The 23,215-nt window shown below is 43.7% G+C and overlaps 2 protein-coding genes across 11 annotated transcripts in view; one reads left to right on the top strand and one right to left on the bottom strand.

Annotated features, from left to right (window-relative positions):
* CCDC174 (coiled-coil domain containing 174) overlaps positions 1-23,215 on the bottom strand; it is a 336,009-nt gene that overhangs the window by 196,740 nt on the left and 116,054 nt on the right. The gene's annotated exons all lie outside the window — the stretch shown is intronic.
* GRIP2 (glutamate receptor interacting protein 2) overlaps positions 1-23,215 on the top strand; it is a 258,051-nt gene that overhangs the window by 178,545 nt on the left and 56,291 nt on the right. For all 10 annotated transcript variants that reach the window (XR_003380682.2, XM_074550576.1, XM_014268082.3 and 7 more), the window contains exon 2: positions 20,241-20,321. Coding sequence is in view for 9 of the 10 variants with exons in the window: in XM_074550576.1 (XP_074406677.1) it covers positions 20,241-20,321 (81 nt within the window). In the remaining variant the exon portion in view is untranslated. The remainder of the gene's footprint in view (positions 1-20,240; positions 20,322-23,215) is intronic.

Raw genomic sequence — 23,215 nt, forward strand, 5'->3', positions numbered from 1 at the left:
GCCCTAAAGCACGAAACCTAACTTTAGAAAATTGTTTTCCTTCCCTAAATCTGAGGGTAAGATAAACCAGGTGGAAAGCATCTTAGCCTGGCTGTGTTGCCTAATCCCACAGACAGTGACTGGAGGCAATGTCCACCTACTGTACCAGCACAGCAAGAAGCATTTTGGGGGCTTAATTTGAAGCTGCCAGAGGCACGCTAATGAGTCCTGATAGGCTAAGGGAGTCTGGGCGTGTGACTTGGCAGGAATGTACTTGTTCCATGGAAAGATCAAAAGACAACTTGGCAGAATCTCACACTGCTCTTGGGGTTGAGCCAGGACCTGGGCCCTGGTTTGAGCACTGAGGGTGCTCAAGGGGCCTCCTTGGTGCCACCAGCCACAGAGGGGGACATTTGTGAAGTCCTTCCAATGTGACACCAGAGACATTTGGTGCTTCAAGATGGCTGTGTTGTTGCAAATGGTGATGTCTGGATCCTGGGTGATCAAACAAGAAATTTTCTTGATGTCAGCCCCAAACGCTTCTCAAGAATCTTGGGCCAATGTTGTGTCATGTACAAGGGAATGGTGCAGTCACTGGGTGGGTAAGGAAGCCTTTTTACCCTGGTGTCAGACCCTCACAGCTTATGCTTGTGGTCCTCCTGAGGACCATGATCATGGCTTTAATGGGAATGCTTTCTGGAAGTCTAGAATGGAAGCAATGAAGGGAATTGCAATCTTACCACTCATTTAAGCATTTTAGGTGAAATAGGCAAAACCAAATGGATTGTTTCAAAGAAGCATCCAAACATTTCAGAAGTGCTTTTTGGGCCCACCACCATTAGGGTACTGCTGATTTCTTTTCTTTCTGTCAGTTGCTTTCAGACATTTTTTGATGGGACATTTTAATCATAGAGAGATTTTGTGTGTCCTTCAGAATGGAAGGGTCAGAAAACTCAAAGTAGCAGTGATGTTTTATGGGAGGCGGTGTTTATTTTCTGTTTAGAGTGAGTGGTTCTGCTGCTAGTAGGGTGATTGTATTTCCACAAGAGCCTTTGTTATCCTGCTGTTGGAGGACTTCCCTGAAATCCTTTATGGCCTTTCTGAAGTCCAGGAACATCCTCTATGTTTTGCTCTAGCAAACTTCACATTCAGTTAGTCATTACTGCAGGATCACTGCAGAAATGGGCAGAGCAACAGAACTCACTGAATCTCCTTCGTGCTGCTCCAAGTCACACACTGAAAATCCCATCCCAAACCAGCTCATGTAAAATGTTAATTGAGGACAGTACAGACACTTCAGAAGACCATTTGTCTTTCAGACATATCCATTTGGGTGACTTAATTATTTTTGATTTTTTAAAAATACAATTTGTATAGAAGGCAAAGGAAGAATAAAGATCGCAGATGAGTGAGGATGTTCAGTGCTTTTCTATTTGGGTTTGTTGTTTGGTTTTAGATGTGGGGTTTTTTGTTGCCATTAGAAGCCATGCTTTTAGCATGAGATGGACTCTCTGCAGACCAAGGGGAGCAGAATTTCCTGTCCTTTTTCCAGACTGGCAAACTGCACCCTTTATTGCAGGATGGGAATGGCCAGAAAAAGAGACCTGTTAATAGATCTCTGCCCCTTCCTGCTCTCAGTTTTCAAGAGATCAGCTCCCCTGTGTTCTCTCTCTGCTTGCCAAATAAGCAGGGGAAAGAATAGAAAAAAACATGCCTGAAAGGGATAGAAAACTAATGTGAGGAGCAAGAATAAGACAGGAGGAAATCTTCATAGATAAATCTCCTAGGAAGAAAGATTTTATCTTTGTTATTGAAGAATTCATCACAATAGTGCTATTTAATATAAGTCCTGCTCATCAGGCTGCTTACGTCACTTGTCAGCTTTGCCTCAGTTGCAGCCAAATGAAAGATTAAGAGAAAAACTAACTGGGGTGTGTGTACCAAGACAAACATCTATGGGTCTGAATCATTGATCTTAATTTCCTTGAGCCAAAACTGGGCAGAGGGAGTTTGTGCTATTCCTCTGCCTTGAGATAGTATCAGCCATACCTGTGATATCACCCATCCACATTGCATTTGAATATATCCAATCTGGGAACAGTGCATCAAATTAATTCAGTACTCTGAAATATTAAGGAAAAGCTTTGCTTACTTGTAATTTCAGTGCCTTTGTATTCCATCCTAACACAGATGACAGATTACTCCTTTCCCTCTGTGCATCGCATCCAAATATTTGAAGAGAGTAATAACACTTTTTTCCCTCCTCCCTCTATTCTTTTTAGCATAGACAACTCATCTCTCCCCCCAGCCTCAGAAGTTGTGGTCTTGCAGGTGTCTGACCAGCCTGCACTGATTCAACCTGAATGAACTCCAGCTGGGTCACATTGTTGTTGAGCTTTGGTACCCAAGCCTGGGGACTGCATTCAAGCCAAGGCCTTTATCAGTGCTGAGTAAAAGAAAAGGATGATTTCACAGATTTTGTAGACTATACCCACCTTGCTTATAGCAGGGTGTTAGTTCTTCTTGCATATGACATGGCACTGTGATTTACATTTAGTTTGCAGCCCACAGTATCTGAAGAGTCCTTGCTGTCACTTTGGTGGTTTTTCCCCATCCTTCATTCATTAGATTTTTCCTGCCTGGGTATGGTAACTTGCCTTCCCCTCTACCAAATTGTACATCTGTCCTTTCATGTATGAGTCATTCAAAATTTACTTCCCAGCCTGCTTCCAGTCCCTCATGCCTTGTGGCTGTCAGTAAACTTAATAATATCTCTGCAACCATCCAGGTCATTTAGAGAAAACTTGGAACCATACCAGGCTGGTGGAGGGTCCTCACAGAACTTCATTTAATACATCTTTCCCTCCTGATTGGGAACAACTGATGAATTTTCTCAGTGTGTGGTTTTCCAATCAGTTTTGCATACACTTCATAATCATCTGTATCCTGCTTCCCAAACATACTTACAAAAATAGCACGTGAAACAGTGTCAGAAGCGTTTCTAAAATTGAGATATAGCAACTTGCATTTTCTGTCTATCCAGAAATGTTACTCTCATATGGAAAGCAATTGAGTGGGCATGACTTATTTGTGGGAGATCCAGGTTTGCAGTTAGTCCTCCTCATTTGATGTTAACAGCTCACACACAGTCAGCTCCAGGAACTCAAAGAGAGGGTGATGGATTTGTCATTCTCTCGCCCCCACTCTGGTAGCATGTTGTTTTGGTTTGGTTTTTTTAAACTGAACATTGCATTTTATTCTTCAGCCTTGTGATCTCTTACCCCCTCCTCCTTAGGTTCTTATGGATACCTCCTGATGGCTTTAGGACTTTGGTGACCAGGTCTCTAAAGTTTTGTTGACTAAACTTTTAAGTATAAATGAGCTGATCTGTGCTGTCAAAATGAATTCTTGCTCTTTTCTAGAGATTACCCATTCTACTGAAATTGCTCTTTTATAGAAGAAAACAGATGAAAGTAATATCCTACAGCTTTCATGGCCTATAGAAACAATTTTTTAAATTCAGTTTTTCTCCTCCAGTATGAGGAGGGATGAGTATGAGAGGGATGTTTTTCAGTGCAAAGACCAGGGAGATTTGATACAAATATTGGTCCACAGTGTCAGTTGAACAACTGCTATGGAGGTTTTTCTCTCCAGTGTTAAATGTTGGAACCCAGTTTCCAGCCCAGGCATTAACCTCCCTGCCACCCTCCTTAAGAAAATTTCATTGCCACTGGAAGAGGTGCCCTCTGGCTTAGTGTGACCCACAGAAGGGAACTGAGTTTCATGTGGTGTGTCAAGTCTTGCTTTTGGCTTTATATTTAGGATCATTGTTCTTTAAAATGTTTGTTCTGTTTTATTAATCCATGGAAGCCAAGGGTAACTGCACTGCCAAAGTGCTTGCATAAGTTAGGGCATGTAGGATTTGATTTCTTTTGAAAATGGACTGTTAAAATTGATTGTGTGTGGATGTCAATGTTTACTGCTTGTGATATTATCCACCTAACTCAAGGATGGAAATCATGGAATTTTACCCAGAAGGTTAGAAAAAGGTATTGGGCAACTTGGAGGGAAGAGCACCTCTGCTTTTGTGTGTAGGCATGTGTAGGTGTTGCAAATAAAAGCAACAATTAAATCTAACAAGTAATAATAGTCAGAAAGATGTGCTAATGCAGAGCTGGAGAGGAAAAAGTAGAGCAAAAAAATATTTAGCAATGTTCATCAATTGACAATGAAATGCTACCAGGCATAAGAACATTTAAGGCTCTTTTCAGCTGTCGGTTCAGCTACTGCATAAATTTTAGCATGTGAGTAATCCCATCAGGGTAGGCATGGTCTTAAGCCTTGATGGGATGGGGCCCCCAGGTCATTGTACGCCTGTCTATTCAAGGTGGCAGAATTTGGTTTCAAGACAAACGTGCTTGTGTGGGCGTTAGGAAATTCTGGGTCTGTGACAGCCTGACTGCTAGTCTGCTTCTGATTTTTTATTTCTTATAATATTATTATTATTATTCTGTTCATAACAACAAAAAAAAAATTACTAACTGAGCTTGATGTTCTTAGCCACCAAGTTTATTACTCTGTGAATTTATAAGTCAGTCTAGTAACTTGAAATGTGCAAAATCACACAGGATGAAGAATTTCTCTCCCTCCATTCCTAACAATTGCCACCCCCGATTTTTTTATTTCAATGGAAGTATTTTTTTTTTCTTTGACCGTGTGTTTTTGTTCAAGGATCTGATAATTACATGCTTGGAGATGATGGCTTTTCAAAAGCATCTTTCCCAGCAATTTTCAACTGGAGATGTGGATAAAAATATCTCCCCATTTTTTATCAGAAATGTTTTCAGTAATGTGCAATTATGAGCTCTGCCTTCATTCAATTCATCCTGGAAGAATTTGCTTCACAGGGAAATTCGTTTCCTAGCTGCTGTAGATGCCAGCATAGTTGGCAGCTGCAGGTTTTGTGGGGAGGAGGGAAAAGAAAGGCCCAGAAATTAAAATTGCTATGAAGTAAATTGATCTCAACACCTGGAAACCATGAAAAGATGGAATCTCATACTTTTTTGTTAAATCATTGTTAAACTGCTTTGCATGTCAGTCCCAAAATGGCCCTGTAAATTATTTAGTGTAGCTGAGGGATGAAGAGATGATCCACTTCATCACTCCTCACAATTGATCTGTTTTTTACTGTGCAGGTTCATGTTAGCAAGGTGAAGGCATTGTGGTTTTCTTCCCAGCAGTACTCCAACTTCCAGCCTTAATATATAATCAACACTTTTGTGGTTTATCATAATGAAGCTTTGAGGTAGGACCTGGCTCAGGTCTGGGGAGAACAGCATTGGTGAGAAGGTCTGGGGAGCAGTTTCAAAAGCATAAACATGCTTTTGTCCTGGGAGGCAAGAACTTGTGCTGGAAAGAGTATGATCTGGCTTACTGCTGCCAGGTGTGTGGATGAAAACAGGATTTGTTGCTTTCTTCTGCATCATTGCATCTTCCTCTTTCCCAAAGTAGGGATGTAGGTCCCTAATCTGGTGTGTGCTTCTGTTTTGGAGGTCATGTGCCAAGTTGTTTGCAGAGATTGAGTAAGCGAACTCATTTGAGACTCCATTAATTCTTCCCTTCCACGTTCTGTCCCTCCTCAGAGCCACCTCAGTGCATGGGGAGCCCAGAGGTCCAGCATTCTCAGCCCCTGCCCTATAGAAGCTCTCACCTGAGGCTGAGGGTGGAATGGCTCAGCTCCAGACATCTGCTTTTCCAGCCAAATAGCCAACTTCAGTCATGGATCTTCAGCAGATGACTGAAGTTGGCTATTTGGCTGGAAAAGCAGATGTCTGGAGCTGAGCAACCAGTCTTTGAGCAACCACATGCATGACCATACAAATGATGAGGGTCTGAGTCAGACCTCCAGCAGTCCCCACTGTTGTGCCACCAGCCCACATGGAGGAGATGTTGCAGCTATAAATCTGCTTCTCCATCAGATTTCAGTGGAGATCCCCTCCTTTCCCCTTGTGGGCATGATGGCTGATCCATATAGGGTCCTTACTGCAGTGAATCCTTCACCCTGAAATGTGAGGGAAGTGGCCTGCTCCTGTCCAGTGATTTATAGAGGATAATTTCTTTATGGAATGTGGAGCCATTTGGGCAGGATTAAACTCTTGGCATGAGATGAAGGTATGTGTTTTGCTAAGGTTTGTTTTTTTTTTTTAATAATGTAATGCATTTCCCATACAACCCACTGTGTAAAGAGATCTTGTTCCTTCCTGCCATGAGATGCTGTGCTCTGCTGCTCCTGCCCCCAGAATGCCTCCAGTCTGCAGCCCAGCAGCCCCCAGGAGCAGGGGGGATTTTGGGCACCATCTCTGCAGGTTCAGCCTCAGCTGATGCTTCTGCAGCAGTGAAGCCATGCAGGGGAATCAGGGGTTGTGAGTCTGAGGAAAGAATGGATTACATGGGGTCCTGAGATACAGCCACAGAGCTATATCTGGAATCAGTGGGAAGATGCTCAAGGATGTGCAGATCTGGATGAGACAGCCCAGGTGACTTGTAAACCTTGTACCTGTGGAGTTAAAATCAGAGTGAAGTTAGAAGAGCTCAGAGACAGAGGGTGCATCACTCATTGCTCCCTATTTCTCTCCGAGCCCAGGTGTCACTCTGTGGTCCATTGCTCCCTTGCCTGTCTGATGTGGATCTTCTCCCTGCCATTCCCTGCTCCTTGCTGCTGCAGCCAGGCCATGGGAGGTGACTGCTGCCATCAAGGTGGTGGCAAATACCACCCAGCTCCAGGCTGGCTGCAGAGACAGTTGAGAGGTAGATGCTGTGATTTGTGAGGCTGGACAAGAGCCTTGAGACAACAGAGAAAGTTTTGTTATTATTAATAATAATGATTTCAAAAAAGAATCAAAGAAACTCCTCTTCCCCCTTGTATTTCAATTTATCCCAAATCTTTTCACTTAAGCAAACTTGGCAGAGAGGCCCCATAACTTAGAGGGGGGATAAGCATTCACCTTACAGGAACTGGAAAGCAAAATGTTTGGAAGCTGTGGTGAAGGCAGGCAGGCAGAGCTCCACTGGCTTTCCCTCCTTTGTAAAGGACCCTTTATAATTCAGCAGCTGACTCCAGCAGCGTCATGAGCTATAATAGGCAATTAGCTCCTAGCAGATTTATGTGACACTGTGTTTTATAAGCAAACAGTCATGTGTGTTTAGTCATTAAATGGACCTGCTGTATCTGACATTCACTGAGACAATCTCTTCCCCCTCGCCTCCCTGAGCACACACTCAGCTCTCCTGCAGCAGTGTGGACACACAGACATCCATACTTGTGTGAAACTGGTGGAAATGTATCATGAGCAGCTGCTTTTGGTTATGGCATGCAGTCGCAAGAGGTAAACTTTTGGCAGTATTTGCTTTTGGAGAATCCAGAATCCATCTGGAGGTTAGAGAGGTGGGAATGGGAGATAACTGGTGCAGGGATGTTCCTCCACAATCCTGAGGACCCCTGGTGAGGTGAGAGGCTGGATGGGCACTTGCACAGCACCCTGCCAAGGAGTGGCATCCAAGTTTTGCAGTGCTCCCCAGACTTCTCCAGACTTGGAAAGTAGTCAGATTTAGTATTCATAGTTAATTTTAGATATACCTGCGCACGCAGCTCTTCCACACATCCATTACACACTCTGCAGAACCTGCTGGTTTTAATTTTTATTAGCACAAGTGCCTTGTTGAATCAAAATTAAGTGGGTATTTGGAAGCATAATGTGAAGCATTACATTTAATGGTCTGTGTTCCTGCCTGGAGAAAGGCTGTCACGTGCATCTTCTCTCTTCCCAAGACTCTGCAGTCTTTAGCTACACCTGAATTTTCCCGAGTTCATTGCTACTTCCTACTGTCTGTAAGCTTTAAAACTCCCAGCAGCAACCATTCAGGTGTGTGTTGCATCTTTTCAGATGTAGCCTCATTCTGCTGCCCACCTGCCTGGCCTTGGGTTGTGGTGTGTGGGGAGAGGGCAGGTTTGGGTGCAGGTGGAGCTGCGCTGCTGGAGCTGCTCAGCCCAGCCCTGGGAGAGCTCCTGTGCCTCTCCCCTTCTTATCCAGGCTCCCCTCCCTTGTTCAAAAGGGAGCAGGTGTCTGCCTGGGGCAATGCAAAACTGACTTTTCCTCAGTCCTAGGCATGAGTCTGCCAGTCCCTCTGGCATTTGTGATGGTTGGGAGAGCTGGGACTCTCACCAAATTGCAAGTGCTGTTTTAACCAGTGTCCCCATTTCCCAACCTGAGGCTCCTTGTGGCCACACCTTGTTCCTGGCTAATCCTTTGATTGCCACGGTTTCGGGTTTCAAAAAAGGCCAAGGGAAAACTGACCAACAGAACTATGGGGCATGAATTCCTCACAGAGCAGGATTTCCATGTGAAAATCTCAAGGTTGTCTTGGCTTACAGGTACTCACAAGAAACATCTTTGTGAGCTTTTCAGAGAGTCACAGAGCACAGCTTGCAGCATTTTGTTCTGAATTTCACCAGGAGTTTCCATGTCTTTTGTGAATTCTTGTGCTGGCTGAAGTTGAGACTGGGTTCTCCACCTGTTTTGTTTCACCTGTGTGATACAAAGCAACTGGAAAGCAGCACAGCAGTTTGCATTAAGGCAGCCATGGGAAACAGCTGGAATACATTAATAAGTCTGCTGGAGCAGGGTCTCATCCATCTTTCATACTGAACAGATGTTTGCTTTCATTGAAGTGGTGCTGTGCTGATCTTTGACATCAGTCTGTTTGGAGGCTGGCACGTTGGCAGTGTCTGAAGCCAAGTCAAGGCTTAATGGGAAGCAAGAAGTGGGCAAACACAAGAGCTGAGCTTGTTGAAAGCAAGATTTAATGGGCAATTCAGGCAAATTTTTAACAGCTGGTTTGATGAGATCAGGCTGCACCAGTTCCAATGTCAAATAACTTCGAGCTTTGGAACTTTCATATTTCATCTTCTTGTCCTGCTAAATCTGATATTCCTGGCTCTTCGATTTCTCTCCTTCTCCCTCCTTCCTTTCATTTTAAGCGAGGCTCTTGCTTACTCTTTCTTTAGTCATTTAGTAATAAGCTTATTCCATCTCTCACACAGCTCCCGTGAATCCTCCTGACACAGTCTAGGATAAATCAGCCTGGGCTCATACATGGGCCATTGCATAAGAGATGGTTTGTGTGTCAGAGTCTAAAATCTACATATGTTTAGATCAGTCCTGAAGTGGGAACATCTGTATGTATTAATATATAATGGCTTTTACCACATGAATGAATAATCCAACTCCCACGATTTGGTATTTTCTTTTTTGAAACATTGCTACTTAGCTGAACACTGAGGGAGAATCACATTTATGGGAATTAAGTCTTAGTAAGGTTTAGCAGAGCTTCGTGAATAAGCTGGAAACAAGTCTAAATGGGGTGCCAGAAATCTTTCTTTTAAAACAGTTAATGCTGTCTGGAATTTCTTCCTGAATTTTTGACTCCCACTGGCTTTTAAGCACTTTGCATCAAAATGCAGTACAAATCTGGGATAAAACACCTGATTTTCCACCTACTGCATTAAATGTCTTCCTCTGTGATGTCACCTTCCTGCGGCACCAGCTGCCTTTGCAGTGGTAAAAGAGGTTCCCAAACCTTGGGGCTGCACAGTGAGCTGAGGGCTCCAGCTGGGGCATCACCTTATTGCTGGCAAACCTGACTGTGAGATGCTTTAGTGCACTGGCCCATGGGATGATGCAAAAAGCTGTTGGAGATTAGTTTTACCCGAATCTATTTGCTCACTTCACACCTTGATCCCTGGCTCATGCTTTTATTAAATGTTACTGCCCTGAAATGCACCTCTTCTATTGCCTGATTTGCCAGTGTTGTTTTGTTTTGTTTTGTTTTGTTCTGCTGTTTCTGTTTTCCTGTGGTTTGCAAGAGTTTTCTTATTGCTGTTGGCACTGAGATTGATGTATACCACACATGGACCTGTGTCAATCTCAGCCACCTCTTGAACTGCCACTGTAAATCTCCCAAATATGATCCTTCATTTAATGTTCTGTGCCTTTCCTGAGTCAGAGCAGACTTGTGATTGGGAGCAGAGAGAGGGTGCTAACCTGGCTATGTGGTAGGGTGACCTTCCTTGAAAAAGCCCTCCTGGGCTCCCCTTGCCCACCCCTTGTTATATCTTGCTGGTACAAGTGTTGCTTATGTCAAACTGATGGGATCAGCAGGGAAGCAAGATGTGATTTGCTTTTCCAGAAGCAAAAAGAAGGTGCTTTTCTCAATTTATCTAATGAGCTGTGTTTTCTAAAAGGTTTCCTTAAGCTTGGAAGTAGCTACTCTACTTCAGTTTGTCTCCACATAGACTGCTCTAAGTTTAGAGGTGCTAAAATTTTGCATGTGCTCTTTGGGGCACTTAATTTACTTTTGTAACAAGGACTCTCTTTAAAGTACTATAGAAGTAAAACAAAAAAAGGCATTACAGCTGTAGTTAAGTCCCTCTTTGTAAAGGATTATGAGGCTGAATGTTGGCACAATGTCTTTTTGCCACCTCATCTTCCCTGTCTGGTGAAGAATCCAGTGGTTTTTCCTTTGCTTTGTCTACTGCCTGTCACAAGAGATTTGCTCTTGACAATTTGCCTGCTAAACTGGGAAAAGTTATCTGTCTGTAGCAAAGCCCAGAATTAAAAATTGTTGTCTCAAGTCCTAATTTACAAACTCCACGATATCCAATGATAGTTTTCATTACTCCTACTTCCATTTCAGAACTCATGTTCTGTTTTTTTTACTTCCTATCCTGGTATATATTTGTAAGTGGGTTTTCCAGTTTTCCTCTGTTTGAAATTAAACATCTTTTCACCATAAAAATGTAGCTCAGAGAACCCTGAGAGTCATTGCTTTTTGTCTCTGCTGCAGTAATATTGATGTATCCTTCTGCTTCATTTGAGGTGGGATCTTCAGGTTTGAGCTGGTCAAAACTGCAGACAATATTTATTATGGGCAAAAATTACCCTTTCACTGAACTGTGATATTTCTTTTCAGCCAATTTAATCCCGAATGGCACCTTCGCCTGTTTTGTTTTGGGTTTTTTTGTAAGACTGGGTTGTGACTGAGCCATTCAACATCCAGTTTCACTCCCTGCATAATACAGGTCAAAGAGCTTAGTTCCTGTGAACCATCCTCTGAATTGCCTAAGGGCTGCCAAATGCTTCTGAGAAAGATGCCCATCCGTCATGCCAAGATATTCTGTAACACAGTGTCCAGGTGGTTAATTCTTTGCATTCAGTGGAAAGAGAGGACATGCACATGTTCCAACATCTAGAATGCATCTATAGCTTCTCTTCTCAAATTCTGGCTCTCTAACTCTGCCCTGAAGGGTTCTGTGCTCTCCTGCCAGGCTCACACACCAGACCAGATTGCCTTCTCCTTTCTCAGTACAGCCCTACCTTGTACTTCTTAAGCTCCTTTTCTCCTTGGAAAGTTAACAGCCTCTTGATTTCACAGTTCTTTTGTAAGATCTTGGAGGATGAAAGACAACAAGTGCCGTTTTTAAAGCAATCATAATGGGGATCAAAGGAGAGTTTGTAAAAAGCAAAATAGGTGCAAGAATTTGCTATCACTATCACTGCAGCAAATTGATCTCCACTTCAGAAGATGGAAGTCCTGACTTCTCCCTGTTCTGTCACCCCCAAGCTGTTGCTTTGTGCTTCATGCTGCCACCCGGGCTGTGCATGAGGGTGCCCAGCTCTTGGCACTGCCAATGGCCCTTGGGTCTTGTCTCCCTATCTTCTCCCTGGACCTCTGTGAGTCCAACCCCAGCATTAGATAAGACAGTAAAAGTCCCAACAAGACACCAAGATGAAATATATTTTAGTATGGATATTGATAATGTTTTTGGCTTCAACTATTGATATATCAAAAAAATAAAAGCTGTTGCCTGCTAGGGTGTAGCTTTTGACAAGCTGCCTCAGTTGCTCTAAGGAAGGCAGCTTAGAGCCAAACCCTTTGCAGTGAAAACATTCATGATGGTTTTCATTAAAGAAAACCTTGTTTTCCTTTTTTTGACAAACTCCAGGGTTTTTAAAGAAGTAAGTAATAGTGGCCTCTAGACTTAGGTGGCACCAGTGATTTGAGTGCTAAAGTCTAATAAACTGACAGTACTTAATTTCATTTGATTGAAAACCCACAATAGAGCTGTCTTTTATTATTTGATTTTACTGCACAGTCACTTAGCATGGCATTTGGAGCTTGAAAGAAGGTAAGTCCTCAGGGTTTGGATTCAGCAGGCTGCATTTCTTATCCACCTTCATATTTAAGAAAGAGTTTGGAAGCTTACATGGAGTTAATAGGGAGAATTGATTCCCTTGCCAGCTAGGATTTACTGCTGCCTGCTGCTTAGATTAATAAATCCAGTTGTATCTAGTGAAGCATTCTTCCTTGGAAATGATGTTAGATTTTATTGGTAATTTCTCACCATATTACAATTGCTAACTTGGATAATTTCCATGAAAGATCAGTCTGAAAATGTATCTTATTTGTCTTGAATTTTTACTCTTGAAAGTTAGTTTCTTCAGATAACACAATCAATATATCAGCAATATTTCATCTTTCTAGCTTAGTGTTGGACTGTCCCCAGTACACTCTATGCTGCTTAATAAGAGAAATTGCCAGATTGACTGGAAAATGTAACTTTAATAATATCATTTCAGGCACTAGAACCACTAAGAAATAATAATCTCATGGAGTTGATTTTTGCACTATTCCTGTCTCTTGTACACAGAATTACTGTGGATGCTCTGTGTGAGTCTGTGTGTGCAAACAACCTGCAAGGGGGTGAGGCACTGCAGGGCTTCCTCTGCCACTGGGTCATCCACAAATATAAACTGGTGAAGCTGTCTGAGAATGCCTGGGAGGATGAGAAGGATTGCAGGAAAGGAAGTCTCTCTCCATTTTTCTCTTTCTATTTTTTAACACTAGAAATGCAAATCTTGCTGGGGACTGCTTAAGAAAAGTGAACAGCAGAGAGCTCAGTGAATGAAGAGGGATCTTCTTGGTGTTGATGTTGTTAGAGGATTGTTAGGAAGAGATGGATAAAAGTGAAGACTCTTGGGTTTTTTGGGAAAAGCTATTTGTGTTGAAGATCCAGCCTGTGAAATCCCTCAAGCAGCTCTTAATAAGCCTAACTTAATGCACAAAATCATATCCTCACTGGAATCAGGAAAGAGTCATCCCTGATACTTTTAAATGGAGGAAACAAAATCACAGGGTACTTCAGAAGAGCAACATAAGCTCCTCTGTGAACAGAACAGCAAAGGAATGTTTCATTTCCAGCTGTTCTGCATCCACTATCCCCTGGGCTCCTCCCTACCATGCAGAGGAGAATGAGTGGTGAAGTTGGGCTAGACCTGATTTGCACAACAGCTCTTTGCTTTTCTGAGAGCAATAACTTTAATTTTCTCTACTCAAAACACTTTTTTATTGAAAGTTACAAGATTATAAACCTCTTTCAGGCTGCACTCTCTCTTCCCCCTCCAGGCTGATGGATATTGGCCACTGGCTTCCAGAGGTGCAGAGGACAGTAGATGAACTGCTTGGGAATTTAACTTTCATACAAAACCAGGAGAGACACAAAAGGAGATGGTTTTAATAATTTAGTTTTTTTTTACTATTACAAGTATTTTTTCTCCCATCTCTCAGTACATCTTGAGTGCCAATTAAGAACTGCTTCCAGGTCCTCTATCACAGAGTCCCTTGGATGTGCTGATTAGATAAAGTGACTCTGTGTCGGCTTCCAAAGCAATAATGAGAACAAGCAATGCATTGTAGCAAGGTATAGAAATGATATGAGTGTAATGATTCTTAAATTGTGGGTATTTTTTTTCCTTTTTCTTGTTTTTTTTTTCCCCCTTGGAATGTAATGTATTTAATGAAAACAATGAATAGCACCAAATGTTGGCACTGCAAGCTGAGTCCAGCATTCATTCTTATCAGATGGGACTTGGATCAGTCCTTGAGAGGTGTTTAATATCCTGTGAAAGTTGATGTGAGTTAAACCTTACCAAAGCCTGGCTTTTCTGCAAAGTCAACTTAAATGGGTTTTGTGCACACAAAACTTGTTCACTAAAAGCAGAAATTCTTCCCACATCTTCATGCAAAGCAGGAATCTTCCATCAGTGTTATCTGCTACAGTCTTGCAGGGGGTAAGAAATATGCTTTTATATCCCCTGGAAGCCAACCTGCTTGGTAACAGAGGCATGTCTGGCTCATATCTTGGTCCCATAAAGGCCACTGCTGTGCAAATAATTATCTACAGCATTTCAGTTGAAAATGATTGCTTGAAACAAATTGTTCCTTTAAAAGTAATCTTGGTTTCTTATTAAAAATAATAAAAAAAAAGCCAGAAGAACAAAGCCTGGAGTTTCTGTTGAACAATAGGCTATTGTATTTTCCTAGAACTGATTTCTGTGAATACAGCAGCAGGTGTTATGAAATTGTACATGCCTGAGAAGGGTTGGTAGGTGAATGAATACAGAAGAAAAGAAGGAGACATGTGGAGGGTGTGGGGAGACGAATTTCATGCTGTGTCTATTGAGGAGAAGGAATTAAAAAGCACAACTTCCGTTTGGAATACCTTTGAAGTTTGGGCAAGTTCTTCCTGGCTCAGAAGCCAGGAGCAGCAGCTACACAAGAGGATGGAAGAGCTGCCACAACAGCCTCTGGTGGCACAAGAAGCTGCAGTTGGTGGAGCACGTTCCCAGGCCAGGTTGGGAACACGGTGTCATTGCAGTGGGGCTGGCACAGGGACTGGCAGCAGGTTCAGAACAATATTTTTTCCCCAGAATTATCTGGGAAAATGGGATAAAGCTCAGTTGTTGTTTTTGGGGCAAGAGCCTTATTTCCAGCAAGGGTATTTCTTATATAGTATGGCTGTTTTCCTGGGCTGTTCACTCAGAAATTTGTGATGAGAGAATTTAAGAGGAAACTTCCCCAACTTCTCATTTGTCTCTGGGTGGCTCCTGAGTATGAGCTGGGAGGGGATTTGTTGCCGGTAAAGGGATAAATAAGGGGCTTTTCTTTACAAAAGGCAACCTCTGCAATTTTTAGTAGATTTGTTGATACATGTTGATACATTTATGAAATTAGGGAGGAGCTGCTCCCTAAATAAGTTGGTCTGTTCCAGTCTGAGCTCGCTGGTTAAGGGGAATTTTTTTTTAATCTTTCTTGCTCAAAGGAAGGGAAAAGCATTTCAAAACACTGCTTGACTTTGGATTAGTGCTGTGGGAGAGTCACATGGAAGGTGCCCGGGGCTGAAGGAAGGGCTAGAGCTGTGGTGGGCACTGGGTTTTTCACTGGCATTCTTCAAGCCCACCCCACCTTTTCAAGCACTGGGCCCTTTCAGAGTTTAGTTGGCATTTTTGTTCGTGGTGGTTTGTTTTTTTTTTTTTTTAATTATTATTATTAATTTTTTTTAACGCATCAAGCTAATATCGGTGTGATGAAAATGAAATTGTGGTGTAGAATCTTAAAGCAAAAGTGACTTTCTGTTTTCTTGTTTCAAGCACAGGAGTGTGGACTATCTTGTCTAAGGATTTAGTGTATTTGTTGCTGTATGCTTGGATTAGTTTTATGTAGGGCAGGATTATGCTTTAGCTCAACCTTTCCAGTATTCCAGGAAAAGCAGTCTAGAGATCACTGATAGATGTGTTTCATCTGTTTCTTAGGGTTCTGTTTATTTCTTTAAGTTTAATGATACAGAGCCAAAGCTCTGTATTTCTAGAGATGGGACACGACCTGAGCAGCTGTACTGGTTACAATGAACCCATGTACAGAATTTCCAAGGGCCTGAGGAGCTATGGATTTAGATGGGCAGAAGAAAATTCAAGCCATCTGCTGAGGAAGGCTTGGGGAAGGTGGGATCCTTCATGCAAACAGCTCCTTGTCTGAAGCCAACACATGGGAGGAGCTTTTGCTCTGCAGTGAGCTTTGTAATTAAGTAGTTTCAGGAAATCATGCAGCCTGTAACAGTATTCAGTGGGCTTTTTGTTTTCCTGTCCTGGGCTCTCTGGATCTGTCTGTCTCGCATGTTAAAGGCTAAGTGCCTTGAAGATGAGAGGCCACCACTGTGCTGCTCTTGTGCAGAGCTGACACTGGCACTGCTGTCCCCATCCTGCTGTGGTGGTGCTGAAACATCCCAAAGTGCCCTGGGGGGTTGTGCTGGAGGGGCAGTTGGGTGCAGCCTTGCCATCCAGCCCAAATCCATCACTGGTGCATGAGATGCCTCTGGCTGTGCTGCCATGTGGAGTGCCAGCCTGGGGAGAGTGGGGAGGATTGTGTTACCACTCTCCTCTGATGATGGTCCAGCTCCTGGCCAGGCTGTAGTGGGGGCTGTGCCATGTGTGGGCTAAAAACAAATTTCAGATTCAGAATGGGTGTGCATGAATATACCACTTTCCCCTACCCCTCCTTCCGGTAATATATCAAATTTTTAAAGGTGATGAGATGCCTAAAGATGCAGCTAGATGATTATAGTCTGTTTTTGAAGTACATGTCTGCATCTTCAGGCACTTAGAGATCTTTAAAATCCCAGGCACTGGAGGTTTGCTCCCAGAGCCGCAGTTTGAATCATCACAGGTTGCCTGACCCACACTCGTGTACCCTCGGCTGCTCTTTGCCTGACTACAGATAAATGCCTCCCTTGACTTACAGAATTAACTCTCCTCAAAATGGATCAAATTGCAATTAGTTTTAGTCATTTGGATTTCTGCTTCCAGTCCCATGCTTTTATTCCAGCAAAAAAATACCGGCTTGCCTTAGTGTGAACAGCTTTTGGTTCTTAATGCTGGTTTGGTATTCATTTCCCTAAACAAGGAATGCAATTACCCTGTAGCCAAATAACTGTCTCCAACTGTCTTTTTTCCATTAAACAAATGGGAGGTTTTACCTCTTGGTCTTCCCATAAGATTAATGCACTTTCTCTGCAGGAACTGTCTTAAAGTGATCCAGGAATCTGAACAACTTGCATACAGCAGTCTAATTGTCACAGAATCTGATTTAGCCAATGCTCATTTTCATTAAGAAGTGATCTCTGCTAATAATAGAGACTAATAGCTCTTCTAAATGAATAAACCCCCAAACTTTCCTTTTTCCCCCCCACAGGCAGGCATAATGAACTCCTAAATCAGTGCTCTTTCCAAGGAAGCTTTTTTCCCCCATTTTAACAGTTTGGCTTGGCAGCTAAGTCATGTCAGGAGATCCTGGTGCCTGTGCTTGCAGGGGCAGTAGAGTGTGCCCTGACTGTCCTTCATTCCTGCCCCCCAGTTAAAGCATGGAGATTTTTCCTGCTCCTTCATCTGTCCAGTGTGTTTTGAAGGAATGAGATGGTGATTCTCTCTTATTTACTGTCACTGTACCTGGTACACTGTACACTGATGTGTGTCACTGTTCTGCACTGCTTCTGCAGGGGAGGAGAGTTCAAAGCTCTGTGGGAAGGTGAGGGGACTCAGAAGTTCTTCTCTCTCTGGTGTTATGTAAATAGTAAGGCATGTAAATAGTAAAAACTCTTGTCAAAGGCTTACAGGAACTTTGTATGTTGCCACAAATTCCCATCAATATATGAAAAATGTTGCAATCTCAGTTTTATTGAGGGTCTTATGCACTTGGTGAGCTTTTCTGAGAGGTCTGGAACCAGCATTACCATCACTGCTTGAAAACCATCAATTACACAATCTTTTTTTGGAAGATTCTAGCCCTCTTGCTGTGAGAGAAAAAGCTTGATAAATACAACTCTAATAGCTCCAGCATGGATTGCTTGCAAAAATAACCTGCACAGGATTTAAAAAGAGAGTTACTTTCCCAATTTTAAGGAGAAGAGAGGTTCATGGATTTTCAGTGCTTGGGTTGGTGCTGCAATTTTGGCTGACTGAGCAATCAAGGCTCGTTAGAGCCTCACCCCCAAACTAGTGCTATGCTAGGCAGAAGAAATTACTGAGAGCACAAAAAAAAGGAGTTCCTTTATTTAAAAAAACAATATAATCCCTTGCACAAACAAAAAAAGAGTTCATAAAAAGTGACTCCATTATTACCAGCTTGAGTGGCAGAGCAGGAAATGGGCTGCAAATGAACAAAGAGCTGTGCACAAGCGGGGATGCTCTGCAGGCAAATGCCAGTTCCCATTTCCGCAGCCTCCTTTCCTGTGCAAACGTTGTAGCCAGATAATAAGAGGAAAAACCCAAACATTTTTCACATAATGCACTGAGTTTGGAAGGGAGGAGCAATAGGAGGAGGGTAGCTGTGGTGCTGGTTATTTGCTGGCTGATGTGGCTGTCAGGAGCAGTGGCACAGGTTGGCGTTGCTAATTGCCGGCAGGGCCTGCAGCTCGGGTCACTGCTCTTGGCCACTTGGCTGCTGCTGGAAGCTGTTGTTAATGCACAGGCAACCTTGTTTCTTGCTCAAAGGGAAGCCAAGGCGTGTTTGCCAACAGCTGTTGGGGTAGGAAGGGCAAGCAGTAGCGAATTGGGGTTTCCTATCAGTGCTGATTGGGGTTGTGATAGGGAAGTGGAGCGCAGAAGGGTGCTGGTGCCTGTCTGCTCTGGGGAGGTGTGTTTATGTGAAACAGATGGTTCTCTGCTTCAGTTTGCCAGCAGATTATGGAGCTGGCTTTGAACCATCTTGTGTGGTTTCCCAGGAATGCAGGGATCCCATCCACAGCAGAACCACGCTGCCTTGAGCACGTTACCTGGGGCAGAGCTGGCAGCAGTGCTCTCCTGTGGAGGGCAGCTGCATGCTGGGGTGGTCCTCGCCATCTGCAGTGGCCTGTGGCACCAAAGGCACACTGATGCTCCAGCATCATGCCAGCAAAAAGTTCCAGCCCTGGGTGGCCCAGGGTATGTTGCAGATGCCTTTTGCATAGTTACCTCCGGTGTTTAAAAAGGAACCTTGTGCTGGCTTTCCTGAGCTTGGAGATTCCTCTTCCAATGTGCTGCTGCATTTGGGAAAGAAATAAAGGGTGGCTGTAGCTGTTGGGAATGTGTGCACAGAGCAGTTGGATTTGTCCTGCTGCTCCCCTGGGAATTGCCACCTTCCTTTATACGCCCAAACCATCCCTGTTATCTGACTCTGCAGTTCTGCCAGGGATGAGGTGACTGACAGAGAGAGGAGAAACCAGAATATTAGGAAAAACTTCCTGGTGAGGGAGACTAAGATTTTACATCATCTTTTTTCTGTTTATGGGGAAAGTGGGCTGTCAGCAAACTGAACGTTGGGATTGGGTCTACTCTGTACAAGCCTTTGTCTTGAATGAGGCTGCATGAAATTGATGGAGTGGGACAAAAATTTCTTTGTACCTTAAATGTAACTTATTTAAGGGTTGTGGACAGGAATAAATAGATAAGGTTTTCAGTAACCTGTATTTATTTATACTATCATGTACAGATTCTAAACCTTCACAGCTACTGAAAAATTCAAGAATGTGGTCACTGAGAATGGGAGTTATTTGGTACTATATGGTTACTGGAAATTATTGATTGGAAAAGTGCCAGCTTTTTATGAAATGCCATAAAAATAGACATTTTAGATGGATGGAAATGAGATCTGCAAAAGCATGCTGCCTTCTCTGCAGATAAACTCTGTGATAACATGGTAGCAGTCTTCCAATAGGGCAATACAAAGATATTTAGATGCTTTAAATTTCAGCTTTACTGGACAGTGTATTTACAGTGTATAATGCTATTCTCTCTTCACTCTGACTTTTTTTTCCTTTTAATAATTTAAAAGAGGGTGCTCTCTATATTGTACAGAGGCTGGAACAGTAGCTGGAAAAGGTGACTGAAATAATGGGATCTAAAAGAATAGGCAATTTCACTCAAGTATAGTGATTTAGTGCCCTGTTAGTGTCCTGATGTATGACTGCATTTCCAAAGTTTTTTCACAAGCATAATGACAGGCTTGAAACTTGTGATACAAATGCCCCAGCTTTCTCTATCCTCAGCTGTTCACATAATTACAGGAGTAAGGGAATTTTGTTCTCTCCTAGCAGATTAGCTCCAAGAAGAATAAATCAGATAAAGTTACTGCCTTCCTGTTTCCCTCTCTACAAGGTGAGAGTCCACACGGTGCAGTGCAAAGCTGGGGCTGGTAATGTTTTTTCTTGCCTGCAGTCTGTGATGCAGATGGGATTCCAATTTTGGCGTCATCAGGACAACTTCTTAAAGAGCTCTGGTTCAGTTGCTTGTGGCTTTTGGTACTAATTTCAGTTTCTGTGTTTGCTCTGCTCACAGATGATGGCCCTTACTCAAAGGGGAGCAAGGACTCTGGTGGGATGGACGCAGCCCTGGTCTCCAGGAGGCAAAGCATCCCAGGTAAAGGAGGGGATCAGCTCCTGCTCCAAAACATTGGGGCTTCCATTACAGTTTACCTGGATACCCCTAAAATGGGTAAAACCCCTCAAAACACTAATTTTGGTGCTCCTATCAGCAAGGCTTTTGCTGGAAGACAGAAATGGGTGGTGGTAACTGGTCTCAGTGAGTGGTGTGTTACTGGTACAAGCCCTGTCTTGTGTGAGCCTGTTGACAGTAGTTACAAGGGGGCTGGGGAAGGACTTACTCCTGCACTGAACTGACGCTCACAAAGAAGAAAACAGCAGCAAAGAAGAGAGGGAAGAAATGCTGCCATAGCTGAGTTCATCAAGCTCAAGGAGGGAGACTGGCAGTGTCTGGCAAGCTTTGAATTTCCCACATCTGACTAAGTCTGTTTTGATATTTAGTCAGTCACAGCAAATTTTTGTGTGAGATAAACCTTCCCAAGCAGAAACACCCCGGGGGTTGGAGAGGAAGTGGAGAAGTGGTAATTCATTTGCCTCTGCTGGCACTGGGCTTCATGTGCCAGCAGGACTGCAGCAGGTCTGGATGGGCTGCCTTGGCCAACTCATCTCCTTCCTAGGAAAGCCAGGGACTTGGTGTTGACTTCTGGCTGCTAATGACCAGTCACAGGGTTGGTTTAGTGTGTTCTAGGTAATGGGGAGGGAGAGGGCTCTTCTGCTATTGCTTCATCATTCAGCACTTGTTCCAGAGGATATTCTGCATCACACCACTGTAGGGCAGCCCTGATGGGGAGAGGATCACAAGAACCAGTGCATCCAACAACCCCAGCTCAAGGCATCTTAATGGGGAGGGAAAAATTCAGGTGTGCTCTTCCTGTCCTGGGATGCAAAATCCAGTCATATATGCCAGCAGAGGAAATCCAAATCTGCCCATATATGGTGCTTAAAGACTGTCTTGCAGGACTAGATCCTCTACACTTTAAGGACTAGCTCACTTTTACTGTGTGGGTCTGTGACAGTGGCAGTAGATTTATAGAAGCAGGGGTCAAAATTCCTTATGGCTGACCTTGATTGGTTGATCTCAGGGATCTGCCTTTTTTTGAAGCAGTAATTTCTCCTTGAACCCATAACAATGGGTAATTGCACTCTGGGAGTCTTCATTTTAAACACTTATCAAAGATCAAAATTAAACCTCGTTGAAAAGCTAATAATCTCCCCTTGTGGCACCATCTGTGTTGATCAGTCATGTCTGTAGTTGAGAGGAAATTTGCAGGATGGTGCTGGATGTTGTTCTTTCCAGCACGGTGGTGAGGCCCCCCAAGGTTCTGGCAGCCCCTGGGCTCCTGGGTTGGTGAATTGAAAATCAACTTACTGCAGTTGGCAAGGGATCAAAACTGAGTTTAAAGAGCAGAAATATTATGGACCTGACATTTTTACAAGGAGCTGCCAGTGCCACATTAAATGGGTGCCCAGCAGTGCCTAAATGCCTGCCAGACTGGAGTTGGATTGCAAAGAGGTCCCCTACTCACGTTAATCAAGTGCACAGATTATTCTTGGAAGTGCTTTGCAAAACAGGTAGTGCATGGCAGGTCTCTAAGTGAGCTGCAATTTCTGGTGTCCTGGTGGCTTTGAACAGGAGCAAAGTGCTGGTGATGAGGCCCCACAGTGCCCATGGATCCCGTGTTTTGGATGGATGGAGGAGGCCCTGCACCAGCATGGATCTTCTGTGTCAATATGCTGTTTAAGGGGCCCTGCCTTGCTCTGGAAGTCAGAGTGCAAGAGGTTTCAAATGTTCCCTCTCCAAAGAGAGCATCCCATTTAAGCCTGGTAAGGTTTACTGTGTAAACAAGCACCTGGGCCATTTGCAACATGGAGTTTTTGTCCAGATCTGTGGGATTGCTGTTTGTTGTGTGCTGCCACTGCCCATCACACCCTTCTCCTCACAGCCTTGGAGAAAGGCACCCTGTGTGAGGGTGACTGGTTTCCTCCTGTAAAATCATGGAAGATTTCAGTACACTGAGATAGTGGAGGTGGATGGATAATGCTATGGATGAATTGTGTAAAAGCTTCTGAGAGGAGGCTCTGACAAGGTGTGGATGTTGTCCTATTTGCCCCCCTTCGATCAGAGTGAGGTCATTGCATGCATTATTGCAGAGCTGCCTTTTGCCAAGTCTTTGAAGCTCTTGGTCTTTTCCTTAGGCCAGGATTGATTCTCCTGCTCAGTTACTGCCCTTTCCATGCCAAATCCAAAGCTGGAATGATTTAGGAACTCTGTTTTTGTAAAATCCAGACATGATCTGTGATGAGATCAAAACTAATACAGGGTTGGGCTTATATATGTAGGTGCTGGACTGACAGGAGTGTTGTCTTGGACTAGAAGAGGTAAAATGTGCAGTGCCTGCAGCACCCAGAGAAGCAGAACTGGTGCAGCAGGTGTGGGGTGGGCATCCCCTGGACCTGGTGGCAGGCAGTACATGTGGAGCAGGTCATGGTGTCAGAGTGACTCCTGTCTTCAATTCCAGCTGCAGATGAGCTGGTAGGAGGGAGTTTGACTTGGACTAGTGCAGATAGGTGAGCAAATTGCTGTGAGTGAAGGTCATGCCTCCCTCTCCACCCCCTGATGATGGCAGGATCTCACCCCTCTCCACATTGTGTTCTGTATGTCCCAGCTATACTGATGTCCCATGACAGTTTTTTAATCACAGTATTTTAGGATCCACCCTGTTTGGTCCATCCAGGCAGCTACTGCAGGTCCACATCTCCTGGGCCTGGCTGCAGGAGCATCCTCCTCCTGTGTAACTGTGACCACTTGACAGCTCTGTTAATGCCCTCCCCACTCTTTATCAAACATAGTTCCTGAGGTGGTCTCCCTGAACCATTGCTGAGCTCCCATCACCCTGGTTTTGAATTTTTCTACTGCCTCCAGCACCTTGA

This window comes from Zonotrichia albicollis, chromosome 12 (genome assembly GCF_047830755.1).
Source record: "Zonotrichia albicollis isolate bZonAlb1 chromosome 12, bZonAlb1.hap1, whole genome shotgun sequence".
Lineage (NCBI taxonomy): Eukaryota > Metazoa > Chordata > Aves > Passeriformes > Passerellidae > Zonotrichia > Zonotrichia albicollis.